The sequence below is a fragment of the Melopsittacus undulatus genome, chromosome 12 (assembly GCF_012275295.1).
Source record: "Melopsittacus undulatus isolate bMelUnd1 chromosome 12, bMelUnd1.mat.Z, whole genome shotgun sequence".
NCBI lineage: Eukaryota > Metazoa > Chordata > Aves > Psittaciformes > Psittaculidae > Melopsittacus > Melopsittacus undulatus.
Window position 1 is genome coordinate 14,376,859 of NC_047538.1, and position 20,278 is coordinate 14,397,136.

The 20,278-nt window shown below is 39.0% G+C and overlaps 1 protein-coding gene across 1 annotated transcript in view; it reads right to left on the reverse strand.

Moving 5' to 3' along the window:
• Positions 1 to 20,278, reverse strand: part of PPIL2 (peptidylprolyl isomerase like 2) — a 71,681-nt gene that overhangs the window by 45,521 nt on the left and 5,882 nt on the right. Inside the window, exons 6-8 of the mRNA XM_005147749.3 lie at positions 10,246 to 10,297; positions 7,944 to 8,035; positions 6,119 to 6,208 (exon numbers count right to left, since the gene is read on the reverse strand). Of these exons, the coding sequence (XP_005147806.1) occupies positions 6,119 to 6,208; positions 7,944 to 8,035; positions 10,246 to 10,297 (234 nt within the window). The remainder of the gene's footprint in view (positions 1 to 6,118; positions 6,209 to 7,943; positions 8,036 to 10,245; positions 10,298 to 20,278) is intronic.

Here is a 20,278-nt window from a genome sequence, read left to right on the forward strand (position 1 = left end):
TCCCTCACGTTCCCGATTCTGCAAAGCAGGACTCTCACCATGCACTGAGAAGGCAGACAACCCATGCGCTACTCCAGAACCAGCTTCCCTCAAAAACAGTTCCTCAGATTGAAATTTGAGCGTCATCTTACACAGAACACCTAGGACAAGTGGTTGACATATGGATTCCTCCACCTAAAATATAGTATCATGATATACTAAAAGTTTGATTAGAATTAGTTTGATTAGAATTAGACAAGCACGCATACTAAGCGCAATACTAAGTTAATCACAAGACACCTTTTGCTTCTACCACCTCAAGAACAGAAACAATCTGACCAGTCCAACCTGTGCTGTGGGAGACACAAACTATTTCCTTACTGTTGTTACTGAGTCCTAAAACACAAGATACACATTTTTTCAGAGGTACGTTTTAAATTTTAAAACTACAGACGGTCTTTAGACATATCACTTCAGGAAGAAAACTGTCTAAACACTAATAATGAGTCTGCCAAGTTCCTCTCATTGCATCCCCAACAGATGCCAGGCACAGAATCAGACAGTGTGACCAAGACACTGCAGGGATGGGCAGACAGACGTACCCACACTGTTAAAGCCTTGGTCTCTAAGGAATTATGGCTTCTCCTGGTCAGAAAAAGGCTGGAATCACAGGGATGTTCCTAATCCTGTTAAGATTAAGGCCTGGAGCCCTAAAGAAATAAGTTGTGTGTAAGTGCACAGAAACCAAAAAGGGTAAACTGACCTACTTTTGTTCATCTTAGGATGTTTGAAAACATGTACTCAAATTGCCATGGGTAACGATCTCAGGGGTTTTCTTATTAAGGTTATAAACCAAAACCTTTAGTTTAGCAAACCACTAGCACAGATACAGGCTTCAAAGTGTTAACAATCTCATACTTGATGGTCTGCTGAAAGCTGAGCTCTGAAAACAATCTCAAATTTTATTCCACTTTTTTCCTATCATTTTTTCATTTCACCTACATCAGGAAACACTTAAACTCCCTTAATCTTGAGCATCATACACATTACCCCCCAAAAACATGTTAAAACTGATTTTTGATAGTTTACAGTTTTAAACAATGTCTATTTTTTGAGGTCTGACTTCTCTCTTAGCATTTTGTCGGTCATGCTGCATCCTTAATTATCTTCAGGACTGTTACCCTCATGTACTGACCATGTCCCAGAGTGCTCCTTCTTTATCAGTCACTCTGCACATGCACTGGGGCAGGATTTGCAATCAAAGAGCCCTCGCCCACAACTGAGAGGAAATCTGCTCTGACCTGTCATGCAAAGAGCAAAGGAGCAATAGCTGCAGAGTGAAATACCAATTAACAGTGTGCAGCTCAGCTACCTCCAACTTAGTTCATTAGTTATGCTTCCTGCCACAAATGCCAGTGGTGTTTAACAGCTTGTTGGGACCTATGTCTTGTCCATGGCTGATTAAGTTATACAATAAAATTGACATAAGGAAGCATGTAACAATATGATCTTTTTTTTCCCTTTAATGGCAGTAAATGTTTGCATTCTACCCAGACTTTTTGTGCATGTGTGTGTCTATTTCTCCCATGAACCCCCCTCCACTCCTGTGGTGCAAAGCAGATGCATTTGTTAAGATGCATCTATCAGGGAAGGCTCCCAGCAGGCTGCCATCAGGAGGCTGTGCCTCTTACCACTAGCACAAAGGTTGGGGGGATTTACTGCCGTTCTTCTGGTGAAGAGGAACAGACCACGTCTGCCTCTGCTTTACCTGCAAGCATTGCCATTGTGCAAAGCCACACTGTTTCCCCTCCCCTGCCTGCAGATAGCCCAGCAATGGCTTCTGAAGAGTCTCCAGAGCAGGAATAATTTCTGCTGTATCTTCACAAATTTGAGCGCAGTGGTTTCTATTTGAAAAGCATCACAGTGGAAGATGAGGAGTTGACAGGGGGCTAAAGGGAAAATTGTTCTTAGCTCCTCTGAACAATTCCTGCCAAATGGGATATGAAAGCTGGGTACTGCAGCATTCTCACTTTGCTCTCCTCAGGACCTTCTTACATTTGCAATTGGAAAGAAGTCTGCAGCACTGTTAGAGCCCACCACCATCTGCAGAAAAGCACTGTCTGACCCTCCTCCTCTCTGTGCATCTTGAGCTGGGGCAGGTACTTTCTTCAGCCTTTTATGAGGGAATCCAAATTATTTATGTGCTTGCTATTAAGTTCTACATCATTACACATGAATAATTTGGAACATAAACAATTGAAACACAGAGAATTTACATAGTTACTAATTAATAATAATTTCTACCATACTGTTGACCAGATTTTGTCACAAAGATTAAATGATGGACATCAGACCTTGAGAGCTTACACTGAATTACAAACCCCAAAAATTTACTTGGAAGATAACTTCAAATTAGGTTGAACATTTAGATTGAAAACTAGCTGAAAACCTGTAAAACACAGGACGGAAAAAAATCACCTAGTTCTAAACTGTAGTCTAATGCAATCTTATTATGTGGAAGATGGAAAACTTGACTTGAGTTTGTGGATGATCACACAGCTGTGGAAAGGAAATTTGAACTTGAGGGTAAAAGGGTAGTCTAAAAAAACCCAGTCATACTAAAACTGCTGGTGTCTGAGAAGGATTTCATATGGAATAATGTCATGTGTATTTCTGCTTTTATCAGCAAGATATTAAACCAGAATCCATGGTATTTTTTCCCTGAATAACTACATTCCAGTTTCAGTAATGTATCTTGCACACTAGGATATTCTTTACCTCCTGCCCTGAGGGGCTGGATAATATCACCATATGTTGATGTAAAACTGCCATGCTCTTCCCCAGGACATTTGCATTTCAACAGGGGAAAAAAGCAAATTCTGTGTATCTAAGTGCAGGAAGCATTTTGTAAAGGAATCCACGATTCCTCTACAAAGAGAAGTACATCATAGATCTAAGATACTGTTATTAACAACCAAAGTTGTGATTTCACTTTAGTTCAAAATCCAAAATAATTTGCCCTTCTTAACAAGTAAACTTATTAGTAATAGGACACAATAACTAACACTGACATCAATGGAACCAGCTGAGATGGTGCTCACCAGAAAGATAACAGGGATGGATTACGGTCTATGTTTGAGTGATGTTTAGCACCACGGACAGGACAAAGAATTTTATGCAGTTCTCTGTCTTCTGGAAAGAGTGATTTTTTTGTTTGATTTTAATTATATACATTGGGAGAGAGAGAGGTCAAGTTTGAGGTCAATTGCTATCCCGGTAAGAGAACATCCCCAGCAGCTGCGGGGCTGCCCATTATGTATCAATAAGGAAAACAATGATCATACAAATAATCTGTAAACATACATTATTCAAATTTTCCATCTATCACGTATTTCACTACCAACCACAGGTAGCCTATCTGCTTCCTATGACAGAGTCAGCCTCTAGAAATGCTATTTTGTATTGACAAACACAGCTATTACAGACAGTCCTTTTAGCTGTTATCTGCAAAGCAAAAAATGTTTTTTACAGCAACTTCATTTATATCTACCTTTTTGCCAAACAGCAGGGTCACTGTTACCAACTCACTATCAATTCCAGCTTTCTCAGACACCACAGTACTCAATTTACGGGTGAGAATGGGAAAAAACAATGTGATAAATTTCAACACAGCACTGAAAGGTTTTTAAAAGGAGCAGGATTTAGGGTAGGACTCTGGAGCCACAAATTGAAACACAACAGATTGCAGTCATGAACTCTGGCTAAGAAACAAAGCCACAGGTGGTAGAGCTTGGCAGTGTGAAGCCACCACACTGCCTACAGTGTTATCAACAACACAGCTTGTAGAGGAGACACTGGTCTGTCTTTCAACAATTTGCAGAAGAAAATAGCATGAGAAAATAACAACAGATTCCTATACCACATATACATAAACAATTTTAATACCCAGCCAAGTCCTACCACTTTAGGTTGCATTCTGGCCTCAACAAAGCAAGTCAGGGTAGGGCAGCATTTGAATCAGGAAAAATCAAAGTATACTTGCAAGTTTGCAGCGGGTGTTATGCAGTGAATTAAATGGTTTTTACTTCTCAGACAACACCCCAAAGCCATTTTTAGCCTGTTTGTTGAAAGTCTTTCTTTGAAAGAAATATTTACAAACTAATTGGGTAAAGGGTCAAACTTTAGCTGGTTAACAGCATTCCAATGTTCTAAATCTCTTCTAGGCCAATGCCAAGATGGGGATATCTTTGCTATTTCTAAACCTATTTGAGAAGAGTATACTACAAGATTGTACACTACAGAAGCTAACACCATAATAACCTGTTTACTTAAGAAGAACAAATCTACTCATGCATTACAAATGTCATCCTAAAAGGATGTAAGAGAGGTACAAGTAACGTATGGCTGTGACCTCTATGCAGCTGGCAGGATGACTGTACCAGTAACTGGACAACCATCGTTACTACTTATTTCTATTAATGGACATACTCCTTCAAGCAAGACAGAAACCCAACACATCAAGAACAGAATGAAGATGAAAAACACTGATAAAAATCCAGATCGGGAACATGTAAATTACCAGCTATTGCATTCTGAGATTTAAGAAACTGTAGCATCTGTTTGCTTTTATGAAAAAAGCAAAGCTGGGTGTGTAACAGGAGCACACTCTTTACACATACATTAAACTCCAAAACTACAAAACATACCAAAATATTTTTAAATGACGGCACATTTCAATTATTTGTTCAAAATAATTTGGGTTTCCATATTGATGCACAGAAACATTTTTTAGTCACTCATGTTTTTTTTTTACTGTTCCAAATACATCAGCAACCATGCTGTTACATTCAAATAACATTCTGTTGGGAGCTTTCAATCTGAAAAAGTGATGATTTTTGCTTCCATTGGATTAAAAACATTTTATTTTGTCACATGAGCTTGAACAGCCACAAGCCCAAGGGGATAAAGGAAAAATATTTATAAACATGCTATTTAGCACTGGGGAGTAGGGAAGGAAGGAGACATTTTATTTTAGACATAAATGGAAAACATTTTTCTGTTCAAATTAGACTGAATTAGTCTTGGTTAGCAGCAATGAAGTGTTCATGAGATGCGTAGTAACTCCTGACTCCAATAATAATGATCCTTGCATCTTTTTTCCTCTATTTTTAAATCATGCAAGCTTAAAAATGCCTCCTTTTAAGCAAAAGTTTTTGATATTTTGGTACTAAAATTCATCTGTAAATAAATATCTTTTACACTCTTGAATTTACAATGCATTTTTAATTTAGGTTTTAATTCTGATAAATCATTAAAAGACCAACATTAGTGTCTATTCAGAAGAAAACCATTCTAAGCAAGCATTTTAAAGAAAATCCTTTGGTTTGCCACTGATTTTACTCTACATTTAGAGAAACATTCTATAAAAAAAAATACTGTTCTGAAGCTTTGACTCCCTTAGACATCTTCAAAAGAGTACGATGGACAATCAGTTCCAGTCCTAATATGACGTGAACTTCCTAAAAGCTTATATACTTTACATTCTAAAACATGTTTTGATAGCATAGACAAGACACTGTTAGCTGTCTCAAGCTGAAGATGATTCTGGAAATATCTTTATCTTTCCTCTACAGAGTCCTTTCACAATGCATTTCTGTTCAGTCTCACAATAAACCCAGAATCACAGGAAATTTTCAGGTAAGACTAATAGGAAAAACCCCCCAAGATCTTATGTGTAGTTTCATATCTAAAACTTACAATTATGCACAAGATCTTATATTCAGTCAGATACAGTGAAATAACTGCAACTGCAAACATATTTTTACATGGCATCCTTGATGTGTTCTGGGCATTATTTTTTCTCCTCCAATTTACAATTTTTAGCAATTTACAATTTGAACGCTGTATACAACAGTCACTCTGCTGATTTGTCATGCTCTAATTTATATGGCATCTTTGTGGCTCATCTGGCTAACAAAGAAAATACAGTCGTTCCCATTCTACCATCTTCCAGTCACATACAGAGATGATGTTTACCAGTTCCATTATTCCAGATTCCTGCATAACAGTATACATAGCAACATTCCATCCCCTGCAAAAAAGCTGTAGAGTAAGACAAGTAACAGAGAGAAAAGTTTACCTGCAGTGTCACAATGTCTTGCCTAGTGAAGGGCTCATCTGTCAAAAGATCCTTGTAGCTCTTTGGTTTTATGTTCAGCTGCTCAACTGCCTAACAGCCAGGCAAGACACAGATATTAAAAATTGGATTCTAATACATAAATATTACAAGTGAATAGGTGATATCAATAAACCTTAAAGTAAAAATAATAAAGAATATAATTTAACCCTTTGTTTTCAACAGACAGCTGCAATATTTTCACTGTATTTTTAAGAGATGAAAAGCTTTTGGTTTTCACCCCTACAAAACTCAACAGTTCCATGTGGTTTGTTCTTTGGGTTTTACTTCTTTTCAAAAAGAACTTTGCAGCCTTTAACATTCTGCAGTTATGCATATCACTGCAACCAAATTCATCACAAAAGTACTGCCAAAATAAGTCTTGCTTGCAGTTTTCTGAGTTAAGTGTTTACAGATGGTACAAGACAGGCAGCTCTAACAAGGGGTCTGTATCTCCTCCTCTGTCAGCCCCCCTTGGGGAGACATGCATATGCCAGGCCAGAATTAGTCCCTCACACTCTATCCACCCTTACTGCTGCATCCAGCCTGCAGCAATGCTTCTGTTCACCTGAGAAAATTAAATGATGCTCAACAAAGCAGAGGCATGTTATTTCATAGTGACAAACCAACTGGAACAAATGCTTTTTTGTTATGAACAAATGCATCTTACACTGAGAGGACTATGACTGTCTGCCTGCAAAAAGCCTGAATGTTATTCACCCGAATGTCCTCTATTCTCCTCACATGAAAGTGATAATATTTTTCTAGTTTCTCCAAAAGTCCATAAACTAATTTTATGCTTATAACAAACCAATAAATGTTACACTACATGAGAAACAGACCTCTTGGCACAGCTTGTTTGGGAATCCTGGTATTATAAATCATACCAAACTGAACAATAATTTTACAATATCAACAAGGATTTAACAAAGATTTCTCTTAAATTCATTTTTGCCTTTTAACCACAGCAATCAAAGCATCATGCTCCCAGAAGGAACAGAAATTACTTTCTATTTTAACCTAATCTTGACTGCTCTCACAGCTGGAATAAAGACAGTTCAACTACAAGCAGAGCACATTTTCAAAACCATGATGAATCCAGTATTTTCCTTGATTGCAATGGTTTCAGCTTGCTCCTCTCTCAGTACCTGCAAGTCCTACTGGAATTTCTCAACAGATTTCAAAAAGCAGATATTTCAGTGTTCAGATGTCTTACAGCACTGGATATGTATCCATTAACTGAAGCACTTATTTGCTGCTGAAAAGAACTAAACCTTGCTTTTACAGTAAGGCTTATGCAAATAAGTCACAACTAGAATTCTACTTGGGTTTGCACAAGTGTTCACAAAACACAAATAAAAATGCAGTTAAACTGTCCATTAAGGCATTCTCTCTGCACTTTCCCCAGCTCCAGTTAAAATATTATTTTTTATTCATTGATACGGACAGAAATGAAGCAATTTTTTTGGTGATGATGCTGTACCAGAAAGAAGACAGCAGAAAATCTGTCTATTAATTCAACTGAGGAGCATATAAAAGCACTCATTTTGGTTTAAGGATTCCATGCATGCAGATTAACTTAGGAAAAGGGTTTAAAAATGTCAAATCATACTGTAGGCTTCTTCATATACTGAAGCTGGACAAGAATTTGTGAAGTCAGTTCACCTCCTTGTACTTTAACCTTCCTAGCTGTAAAAGAAACTTACCCATCTTTTTAAAGCGTTTTGTAATCTTGAATGAAATGCATCAAGTCTAAAATGTTAATAATGAAATGCACTAGAGAACCTACCTCATAGGCAAACACATTTCCAGTTGTCTTGATGGCCACAATATGAGAGTTATTGGTGAATACAGTAAACAGCACTGGACAGTGATATTTACCTGAAGGAGGGGAAAAAAGTCTAAATTTTACACGAAGTCCCTGCAGCTGTTTTGAAATAGTCAATTTCTGTTATCTCTGTGAAGGGTATTTACATTCAGTTTTAATAAAAGTGTAACTCAGTATGCATTCAATGGTGTTTTAACCACGCTTTGATTTTTCGATGCTAAATAGAAAAAGTAACATTAAGGGAATTACAAAGCAAGGAATAAAAATGCAGTTTTGAACTCTACTGCCTTCAATTCTCCCAGTACAGAACTTTGTCCAACTGGCTTGATATCTATGAAGTACCACAGTATAATAGCTATTGTTGTAATCAAAGCTCTGTTGATAGCCGGTATCTTGTAATGTGCCCAGCGCTCTCTTTTCAGTGTTGTTTCCAGGAATAAAAGTTTAGCTTATATCCTACAAAAAAGTTCGCAGCAGCTGTTGTGCTTTTAGGAGAGGAGAGTATTTTGTATTCAAATGTGGCAAGCAGAATGCCATTAAATCTGAACACGTTATTCAATAAGGAACCCAGCTTCTGCTCTAATCAAGCTGTGAATTTTCCCAGGAGGGTCAGCATAAATATTAAGCATGTCAACAACAAGCAAACTGATGGAAGGCAATGTACGAGGAGAAAGAAAAATGTCTGGATCATCTCAGCAGAAAGCAATTAGAAGAAGGTTATTAATACTTGATCAGTTTGCTAGACCCAGGGGTTTGGGTGAGACTTTTGCAATATGCTGGGTCTATTTGGTTCTTTTTTCTTAATTACCATCTGAAAATCAAAACCAGCAGGGAGACCAGAACAGAGGCTGCTCAGAACACCTGCAGGCAGGAGGGGCAAGCACCTACAGAGTATTTACCATTAACTGATCAGCAAGAGGAGGCACTCTGACCTCCAGCACACGGATGCAAGTAAAAGTTGAAGACTTTCTGTTAGTGTCATCAGAGCTGAAGGAAAACCATTGACACAAGGGACTTAAATTCAAGAGGAAGTTAAGGAAGGCATTTTTGGAAGTGGCACTGGCATATGGCCCAACTGGTGGTACAGAAACATGCTGGTAAAATGCAAGGCCTCACCCCAGCTGCATGAAAGAGAGCAAATCACCATGCTTTCAGTTCTAGCAAAAGCAGGGCTGCTGAAGGCACACACTTGTTCTGGATAGAAGACGCTCAGCTAAGGAGGGGCTCATTAAATGGAAGAAACTACAATATCTGAAGACCTTTTTTATCATACAGGTGTGAGCAGAGATGATCCTACATATGTAGTAACCATTCTGCATGTTAAGATTTAAAGAAAAAATTAACAGTGGATGGAAATGCAACATTTTACTCTTCCTGTTTTGTTGAATCTTCCCTTGATCAATTAATGACACAGCATGAACCGTTTTAAGGAAAAAGCTCCTGAAACTGTGTGGCCAGCATCATTCCACTCCATAGGAACTGGACTTCTTTAAGGAAAGCACAGTATCACAATATCTTCAAAGACTCTGGCCACAGTGACTATCAATAATTTTCTTGAGACAGATGGAATACAAAACACAGAAGAAAACCATCAGCTAGAGGAAAGACCTTGTAGTCCTTTGGCATGATAAGAAGACAGACACTCCAGATTTTTATGCTCACCAAGACATTGCAACTCTCATTTCAAAGAAACCATTATCTGCCTTGTAAAAGATTAACTCACCTCCACTCTTTTTTATTCCTAGCATCCTCTCTCAGATGGCAGATTCTGTATCTTTAACCATGCAGAAATAAAACTCGAGGTTGCTGTCTTTTGTGCTACAATTCCTAAAAACCCACGTGTTCATTTAAGTCTAATTCTTTTTATAAGCAAAAAGTTGCTCAAAAGCAAGCGAACAGCAAATATTGCCATAGGTAAGGTAGAAAAAAAATGGTACCGTATTATAGAAATCTAGACTTTTCTGAAACTTTTCCTTAAAGTGAACAGTACTTTACTGCAGTAGCAGCTATAGCAAAGTGAAAATGATGAACACTTTACAGCTCCCCAATGCAAGGAAAAACAGAAATGGAACTTTCAAGGTAAATATATCACTCACAAGAATCAGTCATTTAAAAAAAAAATCAGATAAGAACTTGACAGAGAACACAAAGAGGTAACTTTACCATGAGTAAGACAGTCCAGGATTTACTGAAGTGCTCATTAAGAAGAGAAAAACAAACAAGCAAACAAAAAGAAAACCCCACAGAGAACGACTGCACTTACCTTCACTGTTTTTAGCAAAATTCAGCTTTATCAGTGATTTGGCATCTAGTTTCTAAAAAGAAAAGAAAAAAAAAAGGCAGCATTAAAAAAAAAATCACAACCAAATCTAGCCATGGAAATCAGGAAACTACAACACCAGTGTTAGGGTTTTATTGATACATACTTTATTAATAAGATATTGCAAGTTATCAGAAGCATCAGAAACCTGGGAGTTTAAGGCACAGGCAGTCCACAAAAACAAGGCTCACAGAGCCTGAGAGCTGGGATACATTTATTTACAGCATTGTAGTTTGACACAGTACATTGCCAACAGAGTGAACCAGCTCAAGATGTCGCAGAGCTGTCTTAGCACAAACTGAAAGGAGAGTTCACATGAAAAGCTAACAGGGAAAGATCACTGCTGCTGCTGAGAAGTGACAATTCAGAAGGGACCTCTGATAAGAGTCATAAAACCAGCAAACCATTTTGGTAATCAATCTCACTATCTTTTCTGAAATGACTGTAATTTTTCTTTTACTTCTGTAAAAGTGTAGCAGAGCCCATGGAATAAACAGCAATAATGAAAAGAAACGGAGGCACATATTCTCTCGAAAGGTGCTTGGGATCATGAAGGGAGTCTCAGGAGGGGTCTTTGACCACTTAATCCCCAGGTAGCAATTCCACAGAAGGGGGAACTGAGATGGCAACTGAGGTTGGGGTAATATTCTCCAACTCCAGAGAGAATGCTGCAAACTAAATTGGCTCCTGCTCTCTCAGGCTTCCTCAGAACGTCTATGGCATCTTCCTGGTGCCCTCTCTCTGGAAGTGCTGACATAGGAAGGGAAGAGCTATCAGGCTGGCAAACAATTTTGGATGATCAAGTTCCCTCCCCACAGCCTTCCCCAAGACATTAAAGCTGCAAGCACACCCAAACCAATGGTGAGCCTTCAGTAACACGACAGGCAAGCCCACGTATGCCAGTGCTTTCATAGGGTTGGTGTGGGATTTTGGCACCTCGCTGGTATGAAGGGGTATACCATGACTGGGGTCACTCCACCAGCACAGCCCACCAGGATGGTCAGGCAGCACTTGACTGGGGCACCCAGAGACAAAGTCCAGCCCAGTAAGCTGCAAGGCTGAGTCAGGATCTCAGATATATAAAGAAACCCCAACAAATGCTTTGATTGTATCAGCTGTCAGCAACAGTTTCACTGCCAAATTGATTGTTAAAAGCACACACAGCACAGGCCTTTTAAAAGAAACAACTGGTTCTGTTCTCAAAACATTCACCTAACAGATCAAGGAGGTTTTTATAACCCAGACAGCTCTTTATAAACAGCTACGAGTGAAGATCTGGCAGCCATGGTGCCAACACTGCCAGTTCAATTATTATGGCAAAAAGTGATAACAAAATCATATGAAACTAAGTCAGTGGGCTCTTTCTGCCTAATCAAAATTCATGTTCTTCGTTTAGAGAGTACACATAATGACAGCTGGACACAGTCATTCATAGGAAGACAGTTATCAAACTGCTTTCAGCCAACTGGCAGGCTAATTCGTGGCCACAAAGGTAACGCTCTCTCTAATATATTAGCAAGAGCAGCAATGAGGGCTAATAGGAATAAGATGGGAAGGGAAAAAAAGAAGCCAGTTTAGGTTATATTTAATAAGGCAATGGAAGATCAAGGCTGCTGTTTTTCCTTACATGGATTCTCAAAAAACAATCCCCAAACCCCAACATCTGCACACTGCTGGGGTACAAAGACAGCAAATGCAACAGCAGCTTCTGCAACGACTTACATGAATGCAGAGCTTTATTCATTTATTTATCTTCCTAAAGGAACAAAATTATCATAGTAGTAGTAGAGAAACAGCAGAGTTGCCAAAATGAACATATGATTCTGGACAGATCTATTCAACCTAAACAACTATTAATACAAAGCAGCATCCATCTGGGCACATGTTGTGCAACAGCCGAAAAATTACGTTCCAGAAAAAGCTTCTTTAGAAATAAAACCACTGGCAACATTGATAATTTGAGGGAAGGCCTTTAAATTATCCTCCTGGCAGACTTATCCCCAAAACATGTAAGCAATCATCTTTAAACAAAAATGGAAACAATTCCCTAAGAAATGGTTTAGCACGATCGAAGATTCACATTTATACCTTGACAGAAATTTAGTGGAAAAGACAGACTAAACTGCTGTACAGACTTTAAAGGCAGCAAAAGCTGTAGTACATTCTTTCATCTGTCAACATAAGATGTACTGTTAGAAGTGCTGCCAAGTCCTCAGACTCGCACTCTGTACCCAGGGAAATAGTATGGTATTTCAGGTCACATCTATCCATAATATGGAAAAAGGTTAGTTTTCAGCACCAGTTACTCATGGTGAATCAGCTGCTTGTGCTGGCATCTGCTCCAAAATGAGACCAGCATTTATACAGTCATATGTATCAATAGTAAAACGAAGAAATAGTGATTTTCATATAGGAGTTGAAATACACACAAAGCTTGGAGTCTTCAGTAGAGTTTTCATCCTTAAAGAAGTGCTGTATATGAGCATTATAAACTTTCATTGCCACAGACTGGCCTCCTATCAAGTTTGTATACAAGAAGTGACTTTGGTGTGTCAGTTCATGCCCTTTGGAGCAGCTCTGCATTTTGGCGCAGCTGGCAACAGCTTCGTGCCCAAGCACTCCTGTACCAAATCATGACGGAATTTACAGCTACTGATAAAGGAAGTTGTTTGTGCAATGTATTTATGAAAAGAGATGGAAACAGAGCAAGTTGTATATAAGAAAATATTGGGGGAAACGTAATTAGGGCAACACCTCAAGAGTATTTTGAGAAATTGATTGACAAGTCTTGATGCATGGCAAGACAAAAGGGGGACTTAGTGTTTTGTCAAAGGAAATCTTTGGAGAACCAGAACAGCAAAACTAGGTGATGATCTGCTACAGATGATTGCTATGGCCTACAAAGGCAGCTGTGCCCAAGACCAGGATGCACGGTCAGGCAACTGCACATAGAACAGTGACAAAGAAGGAAGTCCAACCTGCATGCTGCGACATACAGATTACACAGGAAACTATGAAAGAATACGATGTAGAAAACCTCTCTCTTTTTCTTTTTCCTCTCAAATTATGAATTTCACATGAAAATAGGGATATTTTGTGTGTGGGTGAATCTGCTTTTATTTTTTTTTCCATTAAAAGTCAAAGCTTTCCAGCACCATCACACAGTTTGTTGCCATGGAAATGACCATTATGCCACAAACAGGCACTGGTCTTCACAGGAGGAGACAGCAGGAGCAAATGAGTCCTAAGATGAGTTAAAGCAGTTGTTTTCATGTCTGTCCTATTATTAATAAAGCATGAGAGCTCAAATACTGCATACACAGCTCAAGTTCAAAAATCATTTCCAACCTGTGTTTCCCCAACATACACCTACCATCCAGTTTAAGGCAATCTTCTGTGAAGAAAGCAAGGGCAAAAAAAATGTTAATTAAAAACACTTGATCTAATTAAAATTCTAAATTCTTAACGAAATCGAAAGGCCACAAGCATCTGCCACTTCCCTTAAGCAGAAATAAGAGCTGCATATTCACTTCTAAAAATATTTTATGCAAGAATACTGGAAAGAATACTACGTGCATCTCACAGCACGTAGTGCCAGCTGCTCCACAGCAAGGAAAGGCTAAAAAAACAAACGCAAAACCCATGCAAGCTCTTTTCTCAGCTGACTCCTCTCTCACAGGCACACTTCCACAAAGGCAGCCAAGGCTACTTTTGGCCATGACCTACTTTCTCGCAGCAGCGCGAAGCCCCACAGCCTTGTGCTCTCATCTGTCAGCTGACAGCACTCGCTCCTGCGGGATCCCAAAGGGCAGCGTCCTGTATTGATACCCAAAGTAGAGGTTACTGCAGCGTGTAGGTTAGTGGGGCACTGTGGCAGCTTGTGGGTGAAGCATGCCGATTGTTCCGAATTAAATCATTCTGCATCATCACTGTGTGTCTCATGACGATATGACCTACAATCCCCGCACATCAATTAGTTACACTCTTTGAATTTCTTTGGTCTGTGGCTGCACGTTCTTCTTGTTAATGAGGCTCTGACCCTGTTGGATATGCACCAGCCTGAAAAGCAATCAAAATGGGCTCATTTGATTCTCTGTCTGCACATGGGTAGAGCTGGTAACGTGCAGCAAGAGCTGTATTTAGTAAATGCAGACTTTCACACTCTATCAACTGTAACTGAGTCAGTGTTAACATGTTCAACACTTGGGGATCAGACACCCTCCTGAATGGCCTCTGGCAGAAACACACAATAACCCACTGAAGCTATCATGAGGGAAAAATAATGTGTCATGTCATGTCTGAAATGGTTGACAACACGAGGACCAAATCATCCAGTGCTGGCTTGGCCATTTGGTAGGTTCTCACTCACCAAAACAAGCAAAACAGTTACCTCAAATAGTAGGGAAAGCCAAACCAAATATTAATATTAAAACACAATGTTGCTTACCAAGTACTAAATTTAACTTAAGAGCAGCAAACTAATTTTGTATTAAATTCTTTGGCTCCTTTAAAAGTTAAACCTGTTACTCCTTGCACAACTTAACGTTTTAAGAAGCCCTCTGACAATTTTCTCTGCTATAAAACCTTCAAGAAATATGGTATGGGGATAAGAGCTGAATGAATGGTATTAGAATAACTCCATGTATAATGTTACCTATTCCAGATTTTGTAAATGGATTTAATGATGATAAAAGGCACTGGAAATCCTCAGCAAGCCTACACATTATGGCAATGGGACTGGAAACAGCAGTGGGGTTTTAACAAGATAAGCCAGCTTCATACAGTTTAATACTTGATGAAAAATTTGAGGTCAGCATCCACGAGGCCAAAATAGCCTCACGATTCAAGGTATCATTTCTACATTCAGTTCAACAGCAAAAAATGCCAGATATTTCTCAAGTGGACAACTGCCTACCAAATGCTAAAACGATGTCCTCAATTCACATTCTTGGATGAAGCTGCTGTTCAGCTGCAGCTTTCATCTATTACTGAACTGGTATGGAAATGGACACAAAAGATCCTTCATTACCCACTTCCAGACCACTGTATTTCCATATTTAAATTTTAATTAAACTGACACCATATGGTCACCAAAGCCTTGTCCAGAGAATCATAAAGATATGCTTGATAACACACATGGCTCACAGATACTAGCAATAATGTTGCTCTACCAAAGAGCAAATTAACAAATTACCATGAGAAAAAGATGTGTAGTTTCATGTGCAAGATTAAACCTCCACCCTTAATGCAGTCAGAAGTCTATCAATCCAGAGACCCACAGCCAAATACAACATTATTCATGGAAAATAAAGCTTTGTAGAAGCATCAAAAGCTGGTCTCCAATTCTAGTGAAAAACAGGCAAGTAAGAATCAGTGGGAAACCTCATGCTGGATCTTATTTAGGGTTAGAACGTTTCACAGCTGCTAGTTTTTTAAGTGTCACAATCACAAAACCTCATCCAACATGCACACTTCCACACAGAAAAGGAAAAAAAAGAGACCATCTGTTTGGTCTGTAAAACCTACATGTAAATACTTTCTTGCTGTAAGAGAAATAATGCATTAGGAATAATGCTAGACATATTTATCTGCCTGCATCCAGAGCTGGCTTACTGGATAAAACATTGCCCATCACCAAGACAATCCCTACCATCAAGGTGTAAAGGAGGCACAGCAGCTTGGCCAGTGAGTCATGACATCTCCTTTTGATAAAGCACCTGAACAGTAAGTAGAAGCAAATATCTTCTTCACTCTGCTTCCCAAAAATAGAGGGAACTGAAAAACAAATTCCCCTTCTAGCTCAGATAAAGGCTAACTCCTAGTGGTCCTGAGTGTACTACTGTAAAACATACAGGTACAATTTTGGGGTCTATCCATCTGTTTGTCAGTAACAAAGGAGAGTGGGAAAGTTTCAGAAAACCCAACAGAAAAAGGAGTCATCTTCCAAGTCATCAGCCTCACCAGGACCTCCATCCCCATGACCCCCCCTTAGGTTTTATGACCCTTTCCAGTTATGACACATAACTTTCTGGTCATTCCTTTGGGCATGAATCATGTCCTCACATATTTCTACCCAGGAACCTTGAAAATTTATGGTCACTAGTCAAATATTAACTCATTTAGATTGTTGACTAAAAGCTAGTAATTTCTGAGGCAAATGAGGTAAGATAACATGGTTCAGTTGCTGCATATTGAAAAGTTCATCTCGTTCAAAGTGGATTCTAGACATTTCAGCAGCTGCCCCCAAACAAAAATGCACCTGGAGAGAGATGCTTAATAATGATGGCTGTAACCACCCGTGCCTGAAAGACTGCTACAGGCCACAGGAACACAGGCAGCAACCTTTGGCAACAAAGAAAAAGAGAAAAGGAAGAACCACTGTTCATCCTGGCTAATTCTTCTTTATAAGTACCTAGTTCTGAAAAGACCCAAGCTATTAAGAGAAAATGCAACAAATTACTATATTCTGAAAGCAGCCTTCATGTATCAACACAGACACTGAAACTGTTTTCTGTCTTACATTAGCATATGTAGCATATTAAAGTAATACCAAAGTATTTCAGGAAGAGATTAGAAAATATTCCCATCACTGTACCAGGAACTCAACCAGTATTTACTATGTATGATTGAGTCTGTTCAAAGAAGACAAGTTAAAATTAAACAGATGTGGAGAGGGACAACTGTGACCATTTAGGGCATAAAGAACTTAAAGGCAAGAAGAACATCTGACAGGAAAATACAAGTCTCAGCAAGAAAACGTCAAGAAAGCATTACATTCCTCTGTACCAAACACACAGCTGTAAACACTAGCAGATATAAGCACAATTCTGGCACAAACACAAATGAGACTAAGCTGGTCAAACCAAAAATTTACAGAAGATATCTATCAGATTAAAACCATCAGAAGAACCTCTCGGCAGTCATAGCAGGAAGGAAGCAAACACTAGTTCAAGACAGAGCATGTAGTGTGCAAAGCAGACTGTGAGACAGCTGAACACCTCAGTGAGTCTTTCAGCTTTCTGTTCCTGATCATTGCATCCTGCTTTTTGCAACACATGAAAACCAACTAAGCTGGATTTGTCTGAATCATTTTTCAACAACAAAGCTTCCCTTGGTTTTATTTCTGTAAGCTTTGTTCTCTGCTCTGTAATAAGCTATTACTCACCCAGCACAAAACTGTATTTCCACCCCCCACTTAAACTTCTCTTACAAATAAACAAGAAATAACCTCCCTTCACTTCAAATGCACAAGAAAAAAAATATGGTAAGTTTAATAAAAGGAAAAAAAGGGGAGCAATTGACATTTAAAACTATGCAATACCCGAAGGGTTGACTTGTGTTGCATCAGACAAATTAGGAAATATACTTTGAGTTTCAAAGCTGAAGATGTGCCAACTTCTGACACGCATGTGAAAAGTCTTCTCTAGAGAAGAATTAAAATTCTCATTTATACATCAGTTATGCTACAATCAAATGAGACCTGAAGTTACAGATCCATCTAAATGATCATTCACTTCCCCAGCTGACAGTGTAGCACACTGCCTGGATTTCAGGTGCTGTACTCTGATGTTGAGGAAAAAAAAAACAAAAGAGGGATATATGGCTCACTCCTGAATTTTCCTACATATCTCAGTTGGTCAAACTATTTTGCTCTTAATTAGATAGTCCCATCAATCTATGTGTGGAAAACTAATGTGGAGATAGCCTAGCACAGCATTTTCCTCTCAACGCACATAACATAAGGCATTGCGTATCTAGACAAAGAATGAAAATGCTCAGTCAGCACAATCTCTTTGGAAACATCAAGAGTGAAGAAAACTCAAGTTACAAGGAAAACCTGACTCCTGCTGCAGGCGTGCCATCTTTAGAAGACCATCAAAATCTTAAGGTAACATTACTGCCATTTTGCAGAAAGGTCCAGACAAGCACTCTGAAAATGCATCACACTGAACATTATCTACAGCTATTACTTTTTCCTGACAATGTATTCCAACAGCAGCTACTGCTACGCTGGCATGAAATAAGTCACCTTCAAACCACAGATCCTTGTCTGATGACATCCATTATTTGTTGCTCAGTATCTAGAAACACACCTGGAATAACACAATTAAGGGAGCAATCTGCAGTAAATTACCTCACAGACCATATGAACGCAGTTAAAACCTGTAGTTACTTTTGATTTAGCTAATACTGGCCACATGAAACTTGAACCTGTTCTGTCCCCTGTTCAGGCCAGAGACCTGTTCCACTCCAGTCAGCACTGGATGAGTTTTGTTTGTGATCTTCATCTTGGCACCTCTGACTCAGCAGCGTGTGAAGCTCATGCAACCCACTTACAGGAATCCACTCATGAAACTCATAGGCCTTAGAATGATTATTTGATAGAGGTGGAGAGCAATTTGTAGTGAGCTATAAATCCTTGGCTGGAACCTAACCTGTACTTTAACACCTGTTCCTACAGTACTGATGAGTATTTTCCATACTTTTGACATGTTGCAGTTTCTTTATTCGGAATATTGCAAAAGAAGAAAAAAATACCTGAGCCCTCTTTCCCATTATGTTCACTTTTATGGGTGAAGAACCATTTGTCAGTGCTTTCTGTTTCTGTATCTGTGCTTTCAAAATACATACACAGTAAAAACACTATTATGTTTAAGGAAGTTTCACCTTTGCTCCAATTTCTGCATCCTTTTCAGGCAGGATTTCCCTTATTTAGACAGCCAAAGGCTTTTTTAGTGCATGTAAACATAAATGTTGTAAGGTTGTTTGCTCATTTTTAAAGTGGGATTAATAAATCCTGTGGTAAAAAAGTAACCTTCTCCATATCCTCTCCATTAACCTGGCCAGCAAGGTTCTCTTACCACAAGACCAGCAACTGTTCTATGTGACTGGCTAAAAATCAGTTAATCAAACTGAAAAGAAACCATGATTTCACAATGAAATGAAGGAATAACAGCCACTAGCATTTGGAATTGGAAGTAGCTAATATAGTTAAGGAATGTATCTGAGAATTACTTTCCAAAGTTTTGAAATAACAAGACTTGATTGCCCTTTTGAGGGCAAGAAATTATTGGTTCTGAAAGTGCCTGTAAATATTCAGGCAAGAATCACCCTACCAATCTGATTTCAAACAAATGATTAAAATAAAAGGGCACTGCCCACATTGCTATGTGAGCAATGCTGGAGGAAGGATGTGTCCACGAAGGCTCTGTCACTGCTGTCAGGCATTGCAGGTACAAGATGTGCATCTCTGGGTGCTTCCAAAGCATGGCTCAGAAAGGCTTACTGCATGAGGCACCTGTACTGCCACAATTAGTTGATAATATTAGTCATAATCTCATCCCAAGTCATTTTTATTTGGTAAACACAGGATTAAGAGTGTGGGAGAACAATAGCAAATATTTGTCTTGTTACAACGCAAGACTTTGGCTACAGCTGTCTCTTCTAAGAAGGCAGATGTTCTGCTGGGAGAAGTCAGAAATTTTCATTCTTCTGACTCCAAAGTCAGTCCTCATTTTCCATGTCAGTGCCTTATGACACTTAAGAAGAAACTCTCTCTGGCCTGTAGCTCTGGATCTTAACCTTGCATGAGACAGGGCATGACACAAATTGTGCTCTGCCTCTTTCAGTCCAGAAACGTGACTCCTAGTCTCATACATCCACCACATCGCATCTTCAGGTCTCCTAATCTGACTCTTAGGCATACATTAAGCCCAAATTAAATTAACTCAACTGAATCCTGTTTGCCCTTCAAGCTATACATATGCAACTACTGCTCAGCTGCACGTGGCCCTTAACAGGGGGATTGCCTCTCTGTGTTATGCAGGATCAGCAGACACATGGATTTTATTTTGCTGTCAGCAGTGCGGAAAGAATTCACATAGGTGACCTTGCTATGAGAATTTCAAAGAAGATGCACTTGAAACAGTCACTAAATTGACTTTGGACCAAAGCCTTAGAAGGAAACACCAGAGAT